The sequence below is a fragment of the Botryllus schlosseri genome, chromosome 6, assembly GCF_051294905.1.
Source record: "Botryllus schlosseri isolate E-star chromosome 6, Bs_hap1, whole genome shotgun sequence".
Lineage (NCBI taxonomy): Eukaryota > Metazoa > Chordata > Ascidiacea > Stolidobranchia > Styelidae > Botryllus > Botryllus schlosseri.
In genome coordinates, this window is record NC_137241.1 from 6,727,581 (window position 1) to 6,749,373 (window position 21,793).

Below are 21,793 nucleotides of genomic sequence, written 5' to 3' on the forward strand. Positions count from 1 at the left end.
GGAAATGTGGATTGACTCGTGACTCGGAGCAAAATTAACGAGTCAATTTCAAGTCATCAAGTAAAAATCACCTTATTTAGCATATGTTCGGTTTGTTCGCCAAACACTTGTGTAACCCATGAGAGCGACCGATTATTCAATTATCGTGCGTTTTACTGAGCCTCAAATATTCTCTCACAAATATATTGATCACAAACGAAGTGATCGAAGCTACAGCTTACGTTGTCGTAAGCTAGTAGTAAAGTAATTTAATAGCAAAACATCTATTTCTGTTCTGTGTTCTTACCTTAATCGAACCTCTTGTTTTATTGAAATTGAAATCGAATATAGTTTATGCACTCCTCAAATATTGGCGTGAACTCGAATTGTATCATATTAATATGTATAAATGGGTAGGCCTACTGTATTGCATCTTATCAAATCGTTTCTCGATTCTCTAACTCGGCTGGTAATTATAAAATGAGGCTATGCTATTACTTACGTAGTTTAACAGTTCTACATATATATGTGAGCGATGCAGCCCCTTATTGCATGTAATTAAACACTATATTCGTTCATCGGTTCAGAATGAATGACCAATCAATCTGTTATTCAGACACCTAGCGAAATGCGACTTTGGCAAATCTTATACCCAAAAGAGGCATATATGGCTCGCGAGCCATAGGCTCCCGACCACTGATAAAGAGGATGGTGATGGTAAGACAGCTAGTGTGTAACTGAATTGAAATTACAACAAATCAGGGGACAGGCATTTCTCGTGGCAGGATGGTTCCTTCACTCGCCTACGCCATGCCACCAAGGTGAAGATCTGAAAACAGGGATCGATTTCAAAATAGGCGATGCCTAAAACTTCAAGAAATGTACATTCGTCGTTACTTATAAACAACCCTTCTCAAGTTCTTGACACGTCCCCTAAAATATAATGGATCAATCGATCACTACACTTGAAACTATGGCAACGGTAGGATTTGAATAGCGTTGTAGGCTCAGGCTTCATGTTCTTACTCAGGTAAGTCCCGTGGCAATACACAGTGTGCGTCATTAAAATAGCTTGAAACTACTTTTTATACATACCTATTCCTGCATTTAGTGGTAATGATGGCTGCTTCATTGAGTGAGCTTCTTACTGACTTCCTGGTTGTGAATGAAATACGCATCGCTTCCTATAGAATGTGTTTCAATACATCTCATAATAGAAATCAATGACAGCACTTCCTCGAAATTATAGTCAAATTAGTAGCACAGCAACGTGTCATTGCAAACGTATTGAAATTGATGAAAGTGTTGACAGCGTACAGAAAAAATGCAATTCGTAATAAATTGATGCACACGGGACTAAGAAAGGCAGTTGCTGTGTGAACGACTACTTTTAAGCTGGTCGTGTTAATTTTCTACCTATATATCCATCTACCTACCACATCTATGTTATTAATTACAACGGTATATTGAATAACAAATTTATTCTGCAAATGTCGCTAAAGATATGGATTGTTTTGGTGTTCGCGTACGTGCTCTCTCTGCGTTCATCAGGTATAAAGAATTTACGTTTGAATTTTAATCAGCTGAACTTATATCATTTTTCAGCGCAATTCTGCTCGAGGCGATACGTCAACGGAGAATGGATCTCCATGGGTGATTGTGGGGTTGGTATACAAATATAGTTTGGCGACACCCGCATGTTCTATTCTGTGTACGTTTCATGAAGGGGTCGGCAAGGATGTCGGAAAGTAAAACGGAACTTCATCTCAGAGCGGAAGAGGGAAAGGAAAGAATTGCAGACAAGGAATGGACAGTGAGTCGATTTTGGAATATTTCAAAGATCGATCGTTTGCAACGTCACGAACTATCGCTCGGTTAAGACGGGTGACAAAATCCCCATAGCTATGAAACTATAAAGTTTATCCACGTAACCCACAGTACCAAATTTTTCGTCGCTGCCGTATCATTAACTCTTTTTCGTAGTTGTAGTAGTAGTTGTTGTTGCTGTTGTTGTTGTTGTTGTTGTTGTTGTTGTTTGTGGTATTCATGGTGTTTGTCGACTACTATGGTCAACACCAGGCCAGCCAGGCCGGCACGGCCCACTTTATAGGCTTTTATAAGACATCGCTTACGCACCATATCATCCGTGCAAGCGGTGTCTTATACTTAGAGCAAGTTTTTTGTTGTACTAAAATCGCGAGAAAGTTGCAGTTAATTTTGAGAAAAAATGCAGTAAAAAGTTGCATTTAAAATTTTTGTTGAATTAGTAGGGTATGAGATACTGGAAAGGTTTCGTTGTATAACCTAGTTCCTGCAGAGCTGTCCAATTTGGTACTTTTCCATTTCACGGACATTCAAAATTACATTTTTGCTGTTACACAGCAAGGAAATTACGCTATGCGGGAATAAATTTTTCCCCAAAAAGCCAAACAGCATAGCGATAACCCCTCCCCCCTAAAACAAGTCAAATAATACAATCAAAACCCCCTGGGTCCGCAAACTTTACCCAAGGCATTGCAGAAACACTCACTCTTGACGACTTTAACAAAATCAATAGCCTGAGTAAAGTGACCCAGTGAAAATGTTAATTTCGGCGGTCTCGCCTGGTCGTTTGTGTAATGGGAAACTATCTCAAATTAATAAAGCGATCTACTTACTTATTGTTCGGACGCGGCTGTGCTTCGCAGGGATCGTTGAACTTCTTGCTTGCAAGCCATTATGTCATAAAAGACAGTGAGATGCAGCTAACCCATCATATAGCCCTTTGTTATGCAAATAAATTAGAATGGAAACATACTAGGAATAGTTTATAGCATGTTTTAAATCACTCCTCTACATTTTTAAGCTCTATTTGATCAAAGTTGCAGTAAAATTTGGTATGAAAATTAAAGAAAAGTCGCAAAAAATTGCACTATAAATTCCCTCCAAGCAGCTCAAAACATCATACTACATAGATTCTGAGTATCTAGGAAGCTGTCGGAAGCTGTAAAAAATATTGCAAAAGTTGCAAAAACTTTCCCTACTTATAATTAATATCTATTTTTATTCATAGTATAACTGGTATATACACAATAATCCGGGGAGCAACCTGCCCCTAATGAAAATGGCGGGATTTGAGTAAATTTTTTAAATTTCAATAATACAGTCGAATTCATATTATTATGCTATACATGAAGCTGTCAACTTACCAAATTGTAGTAGAATTGGCAAGGGATGCAGAGAAGAGGTAAAGATGATTGAAAATAAAGAATCTAAATGACAGAAATTACGCTGTGATTCACGCGCACAAGTGTAATTTTAGTCCAGTGGTGCATTCAAAGCCTTCCGAACTAGGAAGCGAGTGGTGCATTTGGTTGAGCACCAGCGTCACGACACCAATGGCAGTGGTTCGAATCCCGGTTCGGACTAACTTCTATGTGTCGCAGGGTATATGGGCTCCTCATCGCTGCAGTTGGAGTGACATAAAAAGCCCAGATATCACAGTGAGCCGAGCTACAAGTCGGCAGCAAAGGACCGATGAATCGCGAGCGAGAGCCTGAGAGAGTGGAAAGAATGTTAAAGCCAAGAAGAAATGCATTGATACGTTGAAAACTGCCATGTCGTAGAGCACAAAGCCTTAAACAGGGTATAAGCACCGCTGTTCTGTGCAATATTAATAATAATAATAATAGTCGTCAAACTAAAAAAGAAAAGAGAATGCTTATTCATTGAACTGGCTGTCCCAGCTGATCACAACCTAATGCAAAAAGAATCAGAAAAACACTCCAAATACGCAGACCTCAAAATGGAATGTGAGAAAATGTGGCGATGCAAAATAAACATTGTACCGATAGTCATTGGTGCTACAGGGGTCGTGAGCAGAAAACTCATGAGACATATCCAACAAATTCCGGGTAACGTTCGATTCGACATGATCCAGAAGATCACATTATTGGGCACTGTGCACATTCTTCGGAAGGCCTGGAATGCACCACTGGACTAAAATTACACTTGTGAATCACAGCATAATTTCTTTAATTTCTTACTTTCGCTTTAACACCTGATGAAAAAGCAGCGCTCCGAAAGCTCGTGTAACTATAATAAAGTTATATAAATCTACGAGTGGACGTTAAATAGGGCGTGGAAACTAACAAAGCATAATTTCTGTAATTTCGATTCTTCATATTCAATCATCTCTACCTCTGCTCTGTAACCCTTGCCCATTCTTCATATGCTGCAATTCTGTAATCTGACTTCTCCGTGTATTGCATAGGAATAACAATTTGAATGTATTACTGAAATTTTAAAAATTTACTCCAATCTCGCCATTTTCCTTTGGGGGCAGGTTGCTCCCCGGATTATGTGTGTATCTACCAGTTTTATTGTGAATAAAGAATAAAATAATAATAAAGCTTCCCGAATAATATGCACAATACCGAATAACGTGGTCTTCTAGATCATGTCGAATCAAACGTTTTCCCGGCTATTATTATTATTAAATGTGAAAATGAGACATTTTGGCGCTTATCGCCTTGTCGGTCTGGTGCGCCACGGCAAAAAATTCGTATCATAAGTCACAAATCATTTGCCTATAAATGGCTTAAATAATCATATTGCTGGAGAGGAAGAACTCAACGGGAGGTGACAGAAGTTCTGTTCCTACGACAAGGTTATGTGGCGAATTCTACATTCAAGTTCACGCACAAATCGATTAAATATGCTTGGTGCCAATCCTGTTGAATATTTTGTTAAACAAAACAATGTGCAATAGTAGCACATGCATATTTTACCGATTTTGATGCTAATCTCTTCTATTACCCCACTTGAGCTAAGCTCAAAGGTACCTGACCATAAGCTAAATCAAAAACAAATAGCACATCCACGCACGTTTACCAGTTACACTTCATTCAGGGATATCTTCTGATTAGTGGAATGTTCGTAATCAGTCAAAATCTAGTATCAGTGTGTGGATGATGGTACGACGCAATAATGACATTTAAAATCGTAATATCATTAGGATTATTGCAATTGTTGAAATTTAGAAGTTGCAGCACAATTTAAAATCATTCCTAGTTCAATAATTATCATTCATCTCCGGCGGATTCATGCCTCCCCTCATATGTTTTCAGCCCCCCAGTTTCGAATCAATGCACCAGATAAATGGTGACAGACGATGAGAAGTTAGGAGCAATCAATATTTGCTATTAGCGCCAGCATATCTGTAAATCGTTTGGTAGGTGTTCCAAAGGAGAGTTGATGGAAGCGTCGATTTTAATCGGACTTGGGAAGATTACAAGAACGGTTTCGGAAGCGGGGAAGGAAACTTATGGCTGGGTGAAAGATTATTCTGAAAACTGCTCCAGAAGTGAATTTGTTCAACTATAAGCTCGTCGTTGTGCAGCAGGTCTACACTAGCAATCCACGTGTATATGCGTTTCTCATGAGAATTATCTGCAATGCATATCACGTGATAGTCTTTTTAATAAGGACTCATATGATTTGATGTCACTCTATCCATCGGCTAACGCCTGATTTTATGATGCGGGACTACGAATATAACATATCTGTTTCATCATGACAAGGTACATATAGCTCCTACCTCTTTTATAATGTGGTAATTGGTTCAATTGTTTAGTAGCCTAAATTGCCATGAACGGACATTGCATAGTTATTGTGATATGAAATGAATGCTTTATCATAATAACACGCATCTCGCCTCTGTTTGTATATATAGACAGGCGCCGACTTTTATTTTGCATGGGGTGGCGGCAGGCGCGTAGCCGGGGGTGTCGAAACTCCCTCCTTTGGAAACGCAAAACCCCGTCCTTTTGAAATGACCAGTCCGATTCTAATCTTCAGTTGCAATTCAACAAGTCGTATGATCAATGTTACGCGGGGTCGCCACCAATTACCTAGATTCGTCTGTGCACAGCGAAACGCGACGCGATCTGCCGCTGAGTTGATTGCGAAATTAGGTCATTTGATTGCCGCGCGCTCGGCATTCGTCGCTGGACTGAGCTGTATCACGGCGCGACAATTCTGGAACATGAAAGACAGACAAGAATTATGATTACAAACGCGCGCGGCCAGTCATTAATTATCCTTAGCGCCAACACAATGGGTATTTACTTAGTATTGAGTAGCTCGCATCGCGACAATTGGTTGCTGATCAAAACATCGATTTTGACTGCATTGCTGCATTTCTCGATTTACCTTCGCAATGCATAATTAAATTCATATTATGGGCACTGGAATAAATTCCAACTGGCAGGCACACACAATAAAACACTGTTTAACTTAGCGCTCTGAGAATATCACAAAAATAGATCACAAAATATTTTAAACGCGGCTCGCGGCCCTCATGGATGCAAATAATGCACTTTAACTTGCAGAAGGTGAACGTATATTTGGTCGCCAAATCGCGATTGGATATGGTGTTTTTTAGAGCGCGCGATGAAATCTACGTTTCTAACGATGAGGTCGAATTTGTACATCTAATAAAAATCGCTTGTTTGCTGAAATCAGCATCGGTACGCTGTGCGAAATACATGGTAGTGCTCAATTTTATCGGACTGTACAGTCGGACGGCAGAGTTGTCCTGATAACGAAATTGCAGACATGCCGCAAACCTGCAATAATTATAATTACAGGGTGCGCTAGCCATACTCAAATACCCATATTCGACAATGTCAACGAGCACAATTTGTTCAGACGCGGGCATAAGTTTTAATCAAAAAGATACATAAACACAAACAATATTACACTCAGAGACTGTTACTGTTTGGCGGAAATGCTTCTGCGGGCGGCAGCAGGCCTGCATGCGGATTGCGGAATCGCTAATCCAACCACCGACGATAGTACACATGAGATATCGATGACCCATTTCGCATACAAATGATTCTCGCTAATTTGCAGTACGCAGCATCGATAATACAAATTAGTGAATTGGCATTTAAAATGGACGGGATTTCTAGTTATAAATGAGAAACTCCCTGGCTATACTCACCTGATTTTTTCATGCCGACAACGCGCTGGCAGCCCGGGGCATACAAAGGCCCCGATCAGCCAAGTCGAATTTGATCGTAAAATGGTGCGCTTTTAATTATCCACGTGTTATTGCAGTAAGAGTAATATGGGCGCATGTCGAGACCTTATCAATATAAATACATATCCCGAAGGTTTGAAATTCGATCCGCGATATGGTTGCGCTCGATAGAGTCCATCCAGCAATGAAATTTATTGGAACATAGAAGTTTCCCGTTCAAACTAACCGAATAAATTCAGAATTTGCGCCACCGAGAATCTCATGTTGCATCAATTTTTGACAACGTAATTATACGCCGTACACTGCACCATGCGCAATATTGACAAGCGACAAGTGACACCGAGGGAATACGAGTGCGTATACACAAACAAGAGTTGGTCACCTACAGATGATAGCAAGCGAGGAAGCGCGCATCTAGTCAGTAATTCCTGAACTTGCGTACAGCACAATGGGGTTCCAAGTCCGACATCGCGGCAATTGTTTGCTCATTATAACGACGTTTGAGCGGGATTGTTGTATTTTCCGATAATAGTTGGCAAAGCTTTGTTAGAGTAATGAATATGCGCACTTTGCCCAGGAATGACTTTCAATTCGCAGGCATACACAAACACACTGTCCTATTTCGCGCTCCAAGCCTCCAATTAAAGAGGCTATCACGGAACCAACTCAAGAATTAGTTTGTAAACGAATAAGGACGTGAATACAATTTAATGAGGAGAAGGTGAATTCTGTCGTCTGGTCGAGAGAGAAGCTGGTGTTTCTCAGCGAAAGCGTGTCGGAATCGACGTCGTGAACGAGGTTGCTTCAATTGTCTGATTAAATCACGGATTACAATCTGTTGGGGCGTTTTAAGCACTAGTTCGTCGTCGCCGGCGAAGCTGCACAATCAATTATTCGCGCGCGTATCTCTTTATGGTAATTGACATTTACGCGCTATCATGGATGGACTCGCTAATAATTGACAGCGCTGATGATTTGAAATTGCAAACGGCGGGCTGTTAATCTTATTGTATGGGGTGGCCGCCACCCCGCCACCCCGTAACTCGGCGCCTATATATAGTGATTGAATTTTACACCAATACTTCTCAATATCTTAGGACAGGGGTTCTTAAAGTATGAGGCGCGACACAAACATGGGTCGCGAAAGGGATGATTTTGGGTCGCAACGGTACCAGAACGATTTTTTAATATGAATGAAATTTTGTTCGCGCCTTGCGCGATTTGCTGTGGATGATTTGGACCAGAGTTGGATCAATTGTAATTTGTAATTGAGCTGAATGTAATTAATTACATTTTTCAATGTAATTGTAATGTAATTGTAATTGAAGCATTTTTATTTTGTGTAATTGTAATTGTAATTTGACAAAAATTTTGCTCAATTAGGGGAGATGTGGTACCGATGGATCACTGGGACCGAAAATACTTTGAAAATTCTCCATGATAATTCCATGATTACACTCCGTGAATTTGTCTACAAGTACTTGCTGACAGAATCTTTCCTCACATGCAAAAAAATTCGACCTGCATGGGTTATCGGGTCTGTGACGAATGATTTACGTTTTAGGGGGTGTAAAGTAAATTTGGATCGACATTTGCATTTTTCTATATCACCTTTCAGGCTAACAAACCCGCCATAATTTTTGATGTGAAGTATAGGGCTTGTATCATAGTATATAATGGCACATATTTTTTGAATCAATACCATCCTCGAGTGGACCATTTTCAAGTCAATTACAATATTTATGGGGTGGGGGACCTATGGTACCATAGCCAAATCCAGCAAAATAGATGGATTAACTAATCACTCAACAACAGAAACTCGCCTACTTATATATAGGCTGTAAATCATAGTTACATGCGGTGTTTTATCGCTATTACGAGGTATTTGAAAGTCAAAATGTCGATTTGCGGGTAATATGAATGTGGCATTAATTTTGCAAGTTTAGGCGTAAATCATAACATGAATTTTTGCCAACATTTGAGTTGATGTAATATATTTGATTCTTAAAAGTCGCGGCGAAACATTCTTCATTGGCTTGCTGTAGCTTAGCTTACAGTACACAACAAAACAAGTCAACAAATTTGAGTTTTTGCGCGTATGTCGCATAGGTCCCATGGTCGTGTGCCTTTGGACCCACCGGGTGGGGACCGATGACACGTTCCAGCAACAAATTTTAAACGTTTATAAATATTTTTTGAAAAGGCGGATATTCATGTAAATGTCCGCGATAGGTAGAGCTTGTATCGAAGTGTTGAGACAGCAAAAGATCTGCTATTCTAGGCTGAAGATTTGATGGCCAGAGATCATTTTGTAATTTTTGATCCATCGGTACCACATCTCCCCTACAATTTCAATTACATTAAATTGCTATTGAGACCTGACAAGCACAACATAAAATAATTGACTTTAATGCATTCTCTTTAAATGTCGACAAGGAATTTGGTGGATCCATTCGTGGAAGCCCTAGACTGCTCCCTTGCGGGCGAAGTTTTTTTTATTTTTACCGCTATGCTATTGTATACAATTTTTAGATTATTAACCAACGGATGGATTCGCAACACGTGACTCACGATTGAATACGCCGAGAAGCGAACTGCTGAGCCGGCTAAAAGCAGCAGAATTAATAGTCCCATAGCTGGCGATCCAAGCGTCGAAATTTGACATGTATGGTCCTAATCGAAAGCTAGTGTCGCACTGATTCCGCAATAAAAGTATATTTCCAGGCAATGGTACCATCCCAAAATAGTCGTGAAAGTCTGGGAATCGGCATTGTTCTGAACAATCGCTGGGCGTAATTGGTCATTGTTGTGGTCATGCTGCTGCGGCGCTCTCACTTTTCAGAACAGTCGGCCTTAAACGGCTATTTTGGGGCAGTTACATTGCCCTGACGAGATTTTATTTTGTATTTTCGGAATTAGTACATCAATAGGTTACGATAAAGACCAGATGCATCAAATTTGGACGCTTCGATCGCCAGCTCTAGGACAACAAAGTTTGCTGCTTTTAGCCGGCTCTGCAGTACGTTTGTAGGTGCATTCATCCGTGACTCACATCTTGCGCATCTATCCGTGGGTTGGCAATCTACAATACGATTTCAGATCACGATGCTGCATCGTTACTTCGTCTGGCTAACGAACCAGACCACTGGATATTATATAACGTCTTATCTGACAAAGCACGGTTGTGTTTTTACTGCTCATCCTAATTCCTACGTCCCTCGATAAAAATAATATTATTTCTTTAATTATATGCTATATACGCAAATCCAACACGTTCATATATTATAATACTTTTTTCAACGACATACTGCACCCTATCCTTAATCCTAACCCATAGGAAATCAGGTAAATAACATTTTACATTTCCAATTACGTGAGCCATAATTACCGAGCATACAAAACACACTTATATTACGTCACAATGACATCTTACATAGCATACTATGTACGCACATAAACGCATTTATTACTACACAATCTGAACTAGACTTGAATTGTTCTTAAATACGACGCTACGGTTGTCAGGGAGCACGGTTGAATTTATGATTATTCAATTACATGCTCAACAGCAGCAATTGTAATTGTAATTGTAATGTAATTGAAGCATACAATGAGTAATTATAATTTGATATTTTTAGCATGGAGTAATTGTAATTGAATGTAATTGAAACATGTATGAAAGTAATTATAATTGTAATTGTAATTGAACTGAAATAATGTAATTGATCCAACTCTGATTTGGACATATCCGATGTCACTGTATTGGTTGCTTATGCCAAAATGCGAGATACACAATGTGGCTTGATTTTGGAAATGTGTCGACCTTTGCATTAAACTTATTGGTTTGAATCCATAAGGTTTACCGACTTTGGTTTCTTTGGAACACACCACCGGAAATCGTGGAGATGCTTTAGTGTAGGGGGGTGCAACAAGCATGTGCAGGACTATGAGACACAGGTATTTCGATACCAGCCCCGGAGCACATGAACACATAACGTTTTAGCCAACATACGCATGGAAAAGTGCGGCGCTACCAAGATCTTGCGATCTGGCGATAAACCCTTGGTTCAAAATGACCGTTACTGGTTGGCCAAAACCTTTTATATTGATATGTACGGTAGGCTAAATGGTCGGCACGGGCACAGTTCCGTCCTTGCAAAAACAGTAGACAGTAGTAAAGAAGCGATCCGCAGAGGAAGATAATGCATCACATAGTGAGAAAAAAAAGATTACGATGGAAGGCTTACAATTTTAGTTTGCATGTTCGCTACAGTAAAAAATAAAAACCTCGATTTACCGCGAAATGTTTGGAAGCACGGTAGCCAGACATTTGGTGGTAATCTAACATTACCGTTAGTCAATGTCAATTTAACTTACACTCGTCCGGTAATCTCACTTTACACGCCAGACTGTAATGTTACAGTTACCTCCGGTATATCTAATCTACATGTTCTCCAGTACATTTGCGATCGAGACTGTCATTTTACCGCCTACCTACCTACATGCTGTCCCTGTAAATCAGGATTACATACCAGCTTGTAAATTCACGTACATCCATACCTATCGCAAAGCAACCCGATGCAAAAATATCGCAACATTTTCTTCACATCCCCAAAACGACATTGGAACAAACTGTATATTCATTCATGATATCACGATGAAGTGGTTATCGATGAAAAAATATTGCTGCTGGAGGTCTAATTCTTCTTTAGGAGACATGCAGTAACACGAGTGGTCTCAAGAAAACGTGAATTAATTCCACCACCGGCCAAACTTCCAATTGTTTCTTTTTCTCGTTCTCATTCCTTTTGTGTAAGTAGTATCTTGCAGTTCCACTAAAAAGAATTCATGCGTAAGTCGCTATATAAAGCAAAGTTCCTAACCTGGACAGTGGACATGACATTGTAAAGACTAAGACAAATAGGCTAACAAAAATATAACATGTTTTGAAGTACCGGTATTGGCACATTGTGTGATGACGGCTCCGCCTTTTACATGACATAGCAGAGATTCATGACTTTATCTCTGTATTGAAGCAAAAGGTTCCTAATTTAAGGTGGCATGTGTGGCAAACAAATCCAGCAGTGGATGAAAACATATCTATGCTATGGCCCGAAAATGACATTACCAAGTCAACAGTTTCAACTCCTCCGCAGCGGAGTATGTGGTCACTGAATAAGTCGACAAATATCCCAAAATAGAACAGAGAATGCGGCGAATGAAATATATCAATCATGAAATTTAAGTCAGCGAGGGCTGGTGTGCAGAGTCAGATATTCACGGTAACAAATACTATGTAGTACTGTATTACCTTTTAAGATGCGTATTACATTCAGCATTCCTAGGAATCTTCAACGATCGTGTCCACTTTCTTCAAGCACAAGCTTCGCTCCACCCTTTGCTCAAATAAATCTCACTAATGGCCACTGGCCAGACGACACTCGAACGATTTCGAAATAAATGGTATTCATCCGCTGACACATGACACCAATAATATTTACTGGCCACGTTATAATGTTTGATCTGGGTCGTTTTTTCCATACAGAAACATTTATCATTGCATATAGTCCCTTTTTTCATCTAATTTCGTATAAATTGATATATATTCCATGTGTTGTTCACTACTTACTGTACTTACCTAACCAGACGCTGCTTGTGATGTCACAGTTGTGCGTTGGTTGTTTACTACGAATCTCAGAAAAAGCAGTCACCTAATGTAACCTATTACAGGTCGCCTTGTCCGCCATTAACAAATGGTCAGCTGAGCATGTGGTGCTGATATTTCTAGTTTCCCCGAGCAATATTATACATCCTGAACTAATTTTCTAACTTATCAGCCTTATCCGTGACAACGAATGTAACCAGCGAGACTGGCCGTACCCGGCGTACAGCCATTGCCTTATAATATAATATGGCTACGGTGTTCCACATTAGCTACGATTGTCAGTTATTTCTTGTACCCTACTAAGCTTAAATTGATACTAGGGCCAACAATTTCGGTATAACAGACCCCAGTCTCGCAAACGAGGTTCAATCAGGTCAAGTCACCTCTAGAATGATATATCAGTAACATTCAGTTCTACCAGATATCCCTGAGTTCTACGTATACATTGGCTGCAGCGATTTTGAAGCTAATCAATTTTGCCAATAGCCCGGTAAACTGCAGTAACGAGTAACTGTCAGTAATTTTGCGAATAAATTCTGGTAACTTACTTTACAGCTATATTAAGGTGATATTACATATCAAAATATAAAATGACAAGCTACGCACAGTAATTGGCTGCGACCGGTAATTCGTGGTAAAATTTACAGAGATTTCCCAGTAAATCTACCAGATTTTTTACAGTGTACTTCATACATGCCCGTATAACGTAGCATACTAATATTTAAAATTCGTATTTTTTTAACGAGTGAGGCTTGGGTCGCCGGATGCCTCGAAACTCAGACTTGAGTCGCGGCCTACTAAGTTTAAGAGCCTTTGAGTCTGCAAACACCATGAATACCACAAAAAACGACAGAAACAACAACAACATCAACAACAACAACAACATCGGTTGCCAGTAAACTCGCCCCAAAGTAAATTCGGCCCAGGCAAATTCGGCCATTACATCAGTAAATTCGGCCCACCGAGAATATTGTATTAAAATGTATTACCAACCGTTAACATGAATTAATTACATAATTATACTATTATTAAGTGATTTGGATGTCAGGGTAGCGCGGATATTCACGGGGACCGATTTTACCGACGGCCGAATTCACCGGTCAATTCACTGGTTACTCGGTCAATTCTGCCCTCGGAGAATTTTTTATAAAAATGTATACCAACTATTAATGTGAATTAATTTCATAATTATAATATTATCAAGTGATTTGGAGAACAGGGTATGCGTATAAATATATATGTATATATATATGCCGATGTTTACGGGGCCGAATTTACCGATAGCCGAATTCAATCGGTATATTCGGCCCTCGGAGAACATTGTGTGAAATTGTATTACGAACTAATAATGTGTATTATATTACATAATTATAATATTATCAAGTGATTTGGAGGTTAAGGGTTAGGTTTAGGGTTAGGATTAGCGTTAGGGTTAGGATTAGGATTAGGATTAGGATTAGGGTTAGGTTAGGTTAGGATTAGGGTTAGGATTAGGTTAGGATTAGGGTTAGGTTAGGATTAGGGTTAGGTTAGGATTAGGGTTAGGTTAGGATTAGGATTAGGGTTAGGTTAGGGTTAGGGTTAGGATTAGGGTTCAGGTTAGATAATGGTATTGTAACTGTTGTTGTTACTCTGGCCCTGGCCGAATTTACCGAGGGCCGAATTCACCGAGGGCCGAATTCACCGACGGCCGAAGTGACCCAGGGCCGAATTCGACGGGCCGAATTTACCTTGGGCCGAGTTTACTGGCAACCAACAACATCAACAACAACAACAACAACAACAGGATATCTCAAAATTTGGGGAGCCAATTCGTACAATAAAATTGCATGTTGACTGCTCAAAAACGCTTGTTTACTTGGTTTATTTGTAGGGGCATGATTTCCTTCCGCGGTCGCAGGTTAGCTACTCCTAATTTAGAAGATCGAAGTTTGACGCACGTCATGTTTTTATATTGAAATTAGGAGATAAAAATCCCAATTCACATTTTTAGAACTATACTTTTAGTATGGATGGCATGGATGTTTTGAATGTCAAGATTATTTGTGTTATTTATCTCCATTGCAGGTCTCGAAATATTGCATCAATTAACCAAATCAGGAAGTTGCGAATTGAAAATCGATATGATTGCAAGGGATCAAACCTATTACACTGCAAAATACAGGTGAATTGTTATTATAATTGAAGATGCTGCAGTCAGTGCATATTGTCTGTATCCCTTATTCATCCAGCGTTTCTGGGACGAGGGTGTCGCCCCAGAGGAGAACAAGACGAGGGGGTAAACTAAATGGATGCTATAAAATGATTTCACAACAATATCATGATGCTGTAAATATTGATCCATCGCAACGGTGTCACTTCCGTGCTTTAATCATTTATTAGTTCAATAATTCCATCATAATATTAGCCGTCGATGTATAGCGACATTTGGTTCGATCTGATCTCCCAACAAACTGAAACACAGAATTTATCCGAAAACACTTTAAAGGAATAAGTCCTTAAAATGCACACGGACGAGTGCGTATCGGATTGTAGATATGTGATGCGGAACCCACCAGAAGAAGAGTCTGAACACTATAAAGTTACATAGAGGATGTCACCCTTTGACGACTCGTTGATCACGGATTTGTATCACTCCTGTTTTTATACGCAGCTCCTTCATGATTGGTCCGAGCGCCGACAACTACAGACTGTATGTCAGCGGATTTTCTGGAAACACGACATCGGGGGATAATTTCGCGTACAGTCACAATCGACAATTTACAACGCGAGATGCCGATCATGATTCATGTGGTGGAAATTGCGCAACTCGTTCTACGAACGGTGCTACAGTCAACGGCGGTTGGTGGTATGGCTGCTGCAGCTGGTTCTACTTGAATTCAAGGTACAATGACACCAGGATGGCTAATTCTATGACGATGTTGCGCTTCACCGAGATGAAGATTCGAAAAACTGCATAATAAACATGCGGAGATTGGCTGCGGTTGTGATATTAGTGGTGACCGCGTTGATTGATGTAGCCTAGTTACGAGTGATTTCTTTGGTATTCTTAGTGTTTCGACATGAATGCTCATTTGACACCAGGCTGATATGATCTCTTATGTTTGCAGAACTTGCCGACTTATAGCGCGGCATATACTTTTGTTGTACAGGTTTTTGTAACATACCGCTTGCGCAGATCCGATGCCAATGCGGGTTTGATTTTAAGTGGAACACGGTGGGGAAGAATGAGAATTGTCGTATATCGCATACACCACGTATATCATGTATTATATTATCATCACGTCATATACATAGCTATTATACAACGTATCCGTACAATGTAACTTATTGCTTATTGTTGGTTGTTGCTGGTATTGGAATATGGTGATCGGCTACTACGGCCTTTTACACCAGGTCTAAAGAGTCTAGAAATTCATCATCTGTCTGCAGGCGAGGATAACAAATTCAGCCACTGCTCGTAATATCCGTGTATCTGATGTCAGGCTTGCGATTAGGGTTGCATTTAAAACAAGTATCAATTAAAAACATACCTGTTTAAAACAAGGCCCTTGTTTAAAAGATGTTTTTTATTGTTTTTTGTTGTTGTTTGTTTTTTAAGTCATGCCGCCACGAATATCAACTGTGACGACATAATGAATTGACTTTGACAATTGAAAATATAGGGTAAATGCAGCTCCTTTGACGAAATAGATATGTACTTTAGCTGTTGAACCGACTATATCGACGTTTCAAACCATTCCGTGTCGTAAACGTCGGCTGTATCGGGATGTGATTGTCTGTAAGCTCATAAAACATGTTTGTTTTTTGGAAAGTATTGACACAATTATGGCAAGATTTTACAATTTCAAAAAACACATTTTTTTTAAATGGCATTTGTTTAAAACCTTGTTTAATTCATGTTTTAAACAGAGTGTTTTAAAACACCGTTTGTTTTAAATGCAACCCTAGTTGTGATTCGAAATAGCACGCCTAAATTCGCCGCTATCATCTTCAAGTGATCGCGCTAGGTCGAATAGCGTTCGTAATAAATTAAAAATTTCTAGACCGAGCGATTGGTGGTCGTTAATCGGTGGGCAACGGAATAGGAAAAAGATCAACTTGGTGCGCAGTTTAGTTTTGTTCGTGTTATTATTGAAAGTTAATAATGTTTACATTCGATAGTGTTATCACTACAGGAAGAAATAGATACAAATCGACAGATTTAGTATGTTAAAAACTTTTTAATCTTCTTTCATCCGAAGTCCTCCATGCAAAACAAAGATATCGATTTTCAGATGACATTTTGGCATGGTTTCACATGTCTTATCCCGACCTGTGCCTGTGACCCAAATTGAGCTTGACATGCCCGCTATAGCTAGGGTTGCATTTCAAACATGATAACGATGTTTTAAACAGTCTTTTAAACAAATGCCTTTATGAAAAAATATAGTTTTTTTCAAACGTTGTCTAATTATGCCAAAATTGTGTAAATACGTCCGAAAAACCATGTAGTATGAGCGTACAGACAATTTGCACCTAAAATAGTCGACGTGAACGATGTAGGGTGGCTGGAGCTCTCCAAATCGTCGTCGTATCAACAGTTTTTGCACGTAGATATAGATCAGCGGTCGGGAACCTATGGCTCGCGAGCCATATATGGCTCTATTGCAGGGCCGGGCAACATACGGCCCGCGGGCCGGATCCGGCCCGCGGGCAGCTTCCCGTCTTACATGATAATGTGACCCGCGGACGATCAGTCTGCCGAGATTCCCCACTACCTGATTACTACGTCAAATTTTAGTGACTGTATAGTAATATATTCGTGCGTGCGCGCTGCGCAGCGTGCGAGAGTGAAGCTTACGGGTAACTTCGTCGAAGCGAGAAGACTTGCATTGTCAGCATTGACTATGTACCTAACCCAATGTTGTTTGTATAGTAATCATGGTGTTTATCCACTGCAATTGCCATTTACACCAGGCCGATATTGCTTATTTTTGATTCCCATACCGCCAACTGGTAGCACGGCACACGTCAAGGCTTTTGTGAGACACCGCTAAATTGGTATGCCGATGAGATGGCGAGGAGGAGCCTAGAGAAACCTCCAACAGTTAGGTAGCAATTATTGATTCGGACTCGAACACACAACACATTGGGCTTGTAGCTGTGGATTATACCACTACACTATCTCGCAACCTATACTCAACACCCTAATGAATTGATATCTTGGTACATGTGGGGTACCGGGCTTATCGAACAAATTAAAATCTTAATTAAGGATTGCACCTTGTGTTGATTGATCAGAGAGAATCAGACATGGTGGTGCATGTATGACAGTCGTTCTCAAGCTGGGGGGGCGTGAAAGCATTTGAAGGGGGCACAAAGCCACAGTTAACTGAGAATTTTTTCGCGCTCCGCGCAATTTATCTCAGGCTCATGGTCTTTACGCTATCTATTGTCCGAATTTCATATTTGAGAATTCTCTCATCAATAGCCATAACCTTTAATACCATCCAACTATGCGTTGGGGTGGTTAGCATTCTGATTCATCTCGTTAATATTTGTGATATCACGATAAGTGGGCGCGGAATTTTTCACCATCAAGGGGGGGGGGAGACGTGTTCAAAAAAATTGGAGGACCACATGACAATGCTTTTCTCAAATACACATTTTCTTCGTCATGATCGACGAGAAATTGCTTTTAAGTAACACTGTTCCTTAAAATACTATCATTAAATACGATTTATACCATGTATAATGTATATGTGAATAAATGGGAAAATAATGTATCGATTCAGCAATCCGACCTGTGAAGTAATTAATTTTCTTATATCCGGCCCGCCGACTGGAGATGTTGCCCGCCCCTGCTCTATTGGGTGTAAGATATGGTTCTTTGACAAATTTTTAATTTTGTACTAAATCATCAATATTGCAGCAACTTGTTAGTAAATTTTCGTGACTGCCTGAATATAATGTTCTCGTGGCAGCATAGACATGCCTTTAGAGGTCAAGACAGTGGTGTAACCGCAGGGTTAGGGGTTCGTATCCTCCTTTTTAAAATCGTCAAATTTAAGTTCTGTCGCGCCGGTGACTAACACCACTGGCGAATTCGATCTGCCCGCCATCGCGCGCCTCGAAATCTTGAATTGCTCGATACCGTGACATAGCGACAATAGTAGGACAATGCAGTTTTCAAATACACATTGTCTTCCTGATCTACGACTATAAACAAACTTCCTTGGAAATGATATTACCAATTACAAATTAAAATTAAAAACAACGCCATAGCTATCGAAGTTCTTTGTTGGTACGTAAGTAGCTTTCTATAACCGCCGTAAAATGTAGGTTTGTAGCGTTATGTTACGCCGAATACTTTAGAAGTCGATCAATCTTTAGATTTTCGGAATCAGCGCGACAATTTCATTTGAATAATATCAGTGATGATAGATTCTAAGGTATTTACGATGAGCTGCGCTATCACAGTTGAGGCTTGCCCTCTCTGTGCCTCATCTGTGCCTCATCTCTCCTTTCGCGCCTTATTTTCGAACAATATGTGAAAATTCCGTGATTTGGGGACTATAAATGTTTCATATCTAGTCATTCATCAACATCGATAACAATTCCAGTAATAATACTGATCAACACATATATTTAGGCAGACAAAGTAAGAGTGGTTTTGGGGGTTCTGAAGGGCACTGATTCCGAATTTGACCTTCGTTTTTTTTTAAATGGGCTCCTGTTGTGGAGATAACCCATTGGGCTATTTTGAATAAAATCCCCCCATTTTCGCAGTAATGACTATATATAAAATCGGCTCAGTCGTGCTATAAAGTTTAGAAATTCAATCTACTTGTTATTTTTACACACTGAAGACTCTTTTAAATCAAAATACAGCATTAGCACTATATTTAGGGGTAGTAGATTTATCATAGTTACAGATTTTCACGGATATCATGTATACAAAAATAAACCCCAGTCATGTACTTAAGTATTTACCTAGATAATAAAATAACGTGGCCTTATTTCAATCAGTTTTACGTCAACCACCTATTCTAATTTTGAAATAATCAGTTGGAATATAATGTTATTTATATATTTTAAATCACAATTGTTTTGTACGATTTTCGCCTGTAAGCTATTCAGTGCAGTTTCTCGAAAGATTCCGGCAATTGTCTGACATAATATGTTCAATTGTTCATCTCATCTGCCCTGATATACTTCTTTTGTTGCTCTGATGTCTTGGTAGAACCTCTACCCTTGCTAATCAACAATGAAATCAGGAAATATATCGAGATGACTGAACAGGAAGTGAGCTTTTTTGTTCATGTTTGTGCTCAAGTTTTCGATATGCAGATACGAATTTTCGGACCAACTGTTTGTAGTTGGGTGCTTTGTGGTCATCTGAAAAGTTTTATTTACTACATCCTAGGATAAATTAGGCTACATGCAGTGAACTCCTTGCTAATGTGAAATGTGAAAAAGAGCCAATCTGACACAACTAATATAATATTCGTAATCAGCAACCTCAAAAACATCAGAAACGGCTCTCAGATGGTCTGCCTACAAAATTTTGTTCCATTTTTTGGGCCAGTGTAATCATTGACGGTTTTACAATTTTCCCTCGCTCATCCCTGACGACATGTGAGGCACTGTCCCTGTTATATAGGTTAGGCCAGGGGTAGACCATAGCCATTTGGAAAATTGTGGATTTGGTGAAAGTTTTGTTTATGTGTTATGTTATTCGCTCAAACCATGTACTCATATTATCGAATTATATGTAGGCTACATCAAGCTCGCGTGAGACGTGGTTACATGTATGGAATCACAATGTACAAGTCGAGAATATAATGTAACGGCGTCTGTTGTTCCCCGGCTACGTATGATCACAACCTTCGGCTAACGTAGTAATGAAAATAATTTCGAGTCATATGTCGTATGCCGTACAAATGGATGCGCGAGGTAAACTTGGACGAACGTGTATATAAACGTGTAGATTTACGGAACTTCGGCACGCCGTACGATACTGTATCAGTATCATAATCAGTTTTACTAAGAATTTTATTATCTCAAAACAAGGGATTTGGAGCCGGAGCAAAGAGCCGGAGCAAAGAGCCGGAGCAAGAAGCCGGAGCCCCGGAGCTGGAGTCGGATCTGGAGCTCTACATAAAATTCAGCTGAAGCCAGTTATTTGAGTAGTAGCTCCGGCTCCGACGTATTTCATAAGATACTATTATATATGCAACAACAATACCTGCTGACCTGACATAATTCAACAGCAGCCCTTCGTGAAATTAAGAATATTTGTCTGGCGCTACCCTTTCCGACTGGATTTAACAGCAGAGCAATCATATGTTCAATGTTCAATTTTCCTACAAGAACGCCGAACCTCAGTATGCTAGATATTAGGGATGGTGTGAACCTCGGAAAGGTTCAGGCTCGTGTGAATGTGAACCTTTTTGGTAGGTTCTGTGTGAACGCGAACGCGAACGTGAACCTCATGACGTCACGTGACGTCATATTGCTGATTCCAGCCCTACATTTCAGTGAAGTGATAGCTTATACTAATGACCACATAATGCCACAATGCTGAAGTATATATTGACGTTTTAAACGACGCCAAATGTGTCAACTGGGGCAATCAAATGGTATAATATTCCCATAAAATCAATATCTTTTGTCGCTTTGCCAACAATTTCGACGAGGACTCGCAAGGAAATATACGCTTCAACGGTCTAGGCTAGACCGTACAATGTATTCGGCGTCTGAGTATTGCTACTGCTTGATATTGAGCGTAGTGTTAAACGGGTTTCTGTTATTTTTTTTACATTAGACAGCGACATCAATTTCGTTGATTGGTTGAATAAACATCCTTGACAAATTACCTGTACATGCTACAATTGGCACATGCAGTGTACATCGCTCTTGATGTAGCGTGATTGCGGGTCAAACTCACGGGAGGGGGTAGGCTACCAAGCAAGAAATCGTGTGAAAATTAAACACACGAAGCGTAAAGAAAAATTTGACTACTATTTTAGTTTATTATAATGTACGACGTTTTACTGAGAATGTGACTGGACCCTGGATCTGCCAATTCGTCGGTACTGATATTTTAGTCATCAACATCTTAAGTGTCGCGGGCAGACTAA

At 39.8% G+C, this 21,793-nt stretch overlaps 1 protein-coding gene and 1 long non-coding RNA gene across 2 annotated transcripts; one reads left to right on the forward strand and one right to left on the reverse strand.

The window, feature by feature from the left end:
• Positions 1 to 345: 345 nt before the first annotated feature.
• LOC145440740 (ficolin-2-like) lies at positions 346 to 18,149 on the forward strand. Its single transcript, XM_080318482.1, has 6 exons — positions 346 to 1,530; positions 1,585 to 1,643; positions 1,706 to 1,792; positions 5,196 to 5,292; positions 14,736 to 14,832; positions 15,322 to 18,149. Exons 1-6 carry the CDS (start codon positions 1,470 to 1,472, stop codon positions 15,626 to 15,628), a joined length of 708 nt encoding a protein of 235 aa, XP_080174608.1. The 5' UTR covers positions 346 to 1,469; the 3' UTR covers positions 15,629 to 18,149.
• LOC145440747 (uncharacterized) lies at positions 11,436 to 12,440 on the reverse strand. The gene is made up of 2 exons (XR_013915605.1): positions 12,315 to 12,440; positions 11,436 to 11,838 (listed from the first exon to the last, which is right to left on the reverse strand). It is a non-coding gene; the product is annotated as an uncharacterized LOC145440747 (long non-coding RNA).
• Positions 18,150 to 21,793: the final 3,644 nt, after the last annotated feature.

Coding starts and splice junctions, on each gene's coding strand:
- LOC145440740 (XM_080318482.1), top strand. CDS start 1,470: ATGTCGCTAAAGATATGGATTGTTTTGGTGTTCGCGTACGTGCTCTCT. Junction 1,531..1,584: donor GCTCTCTCTGCGTTCATCAG/GTATAAAGAATT, acceptor ATCATTTTTCAG/CGCAATTCTGCTCGAGGCGA. Junction 5,293..14,735: donor GGAAGGAAACTTATGGCTGG/GTGAAAGATTAT, acceptor TCTCCATTGCAG/GTCTCGAAATATTGCATCAA.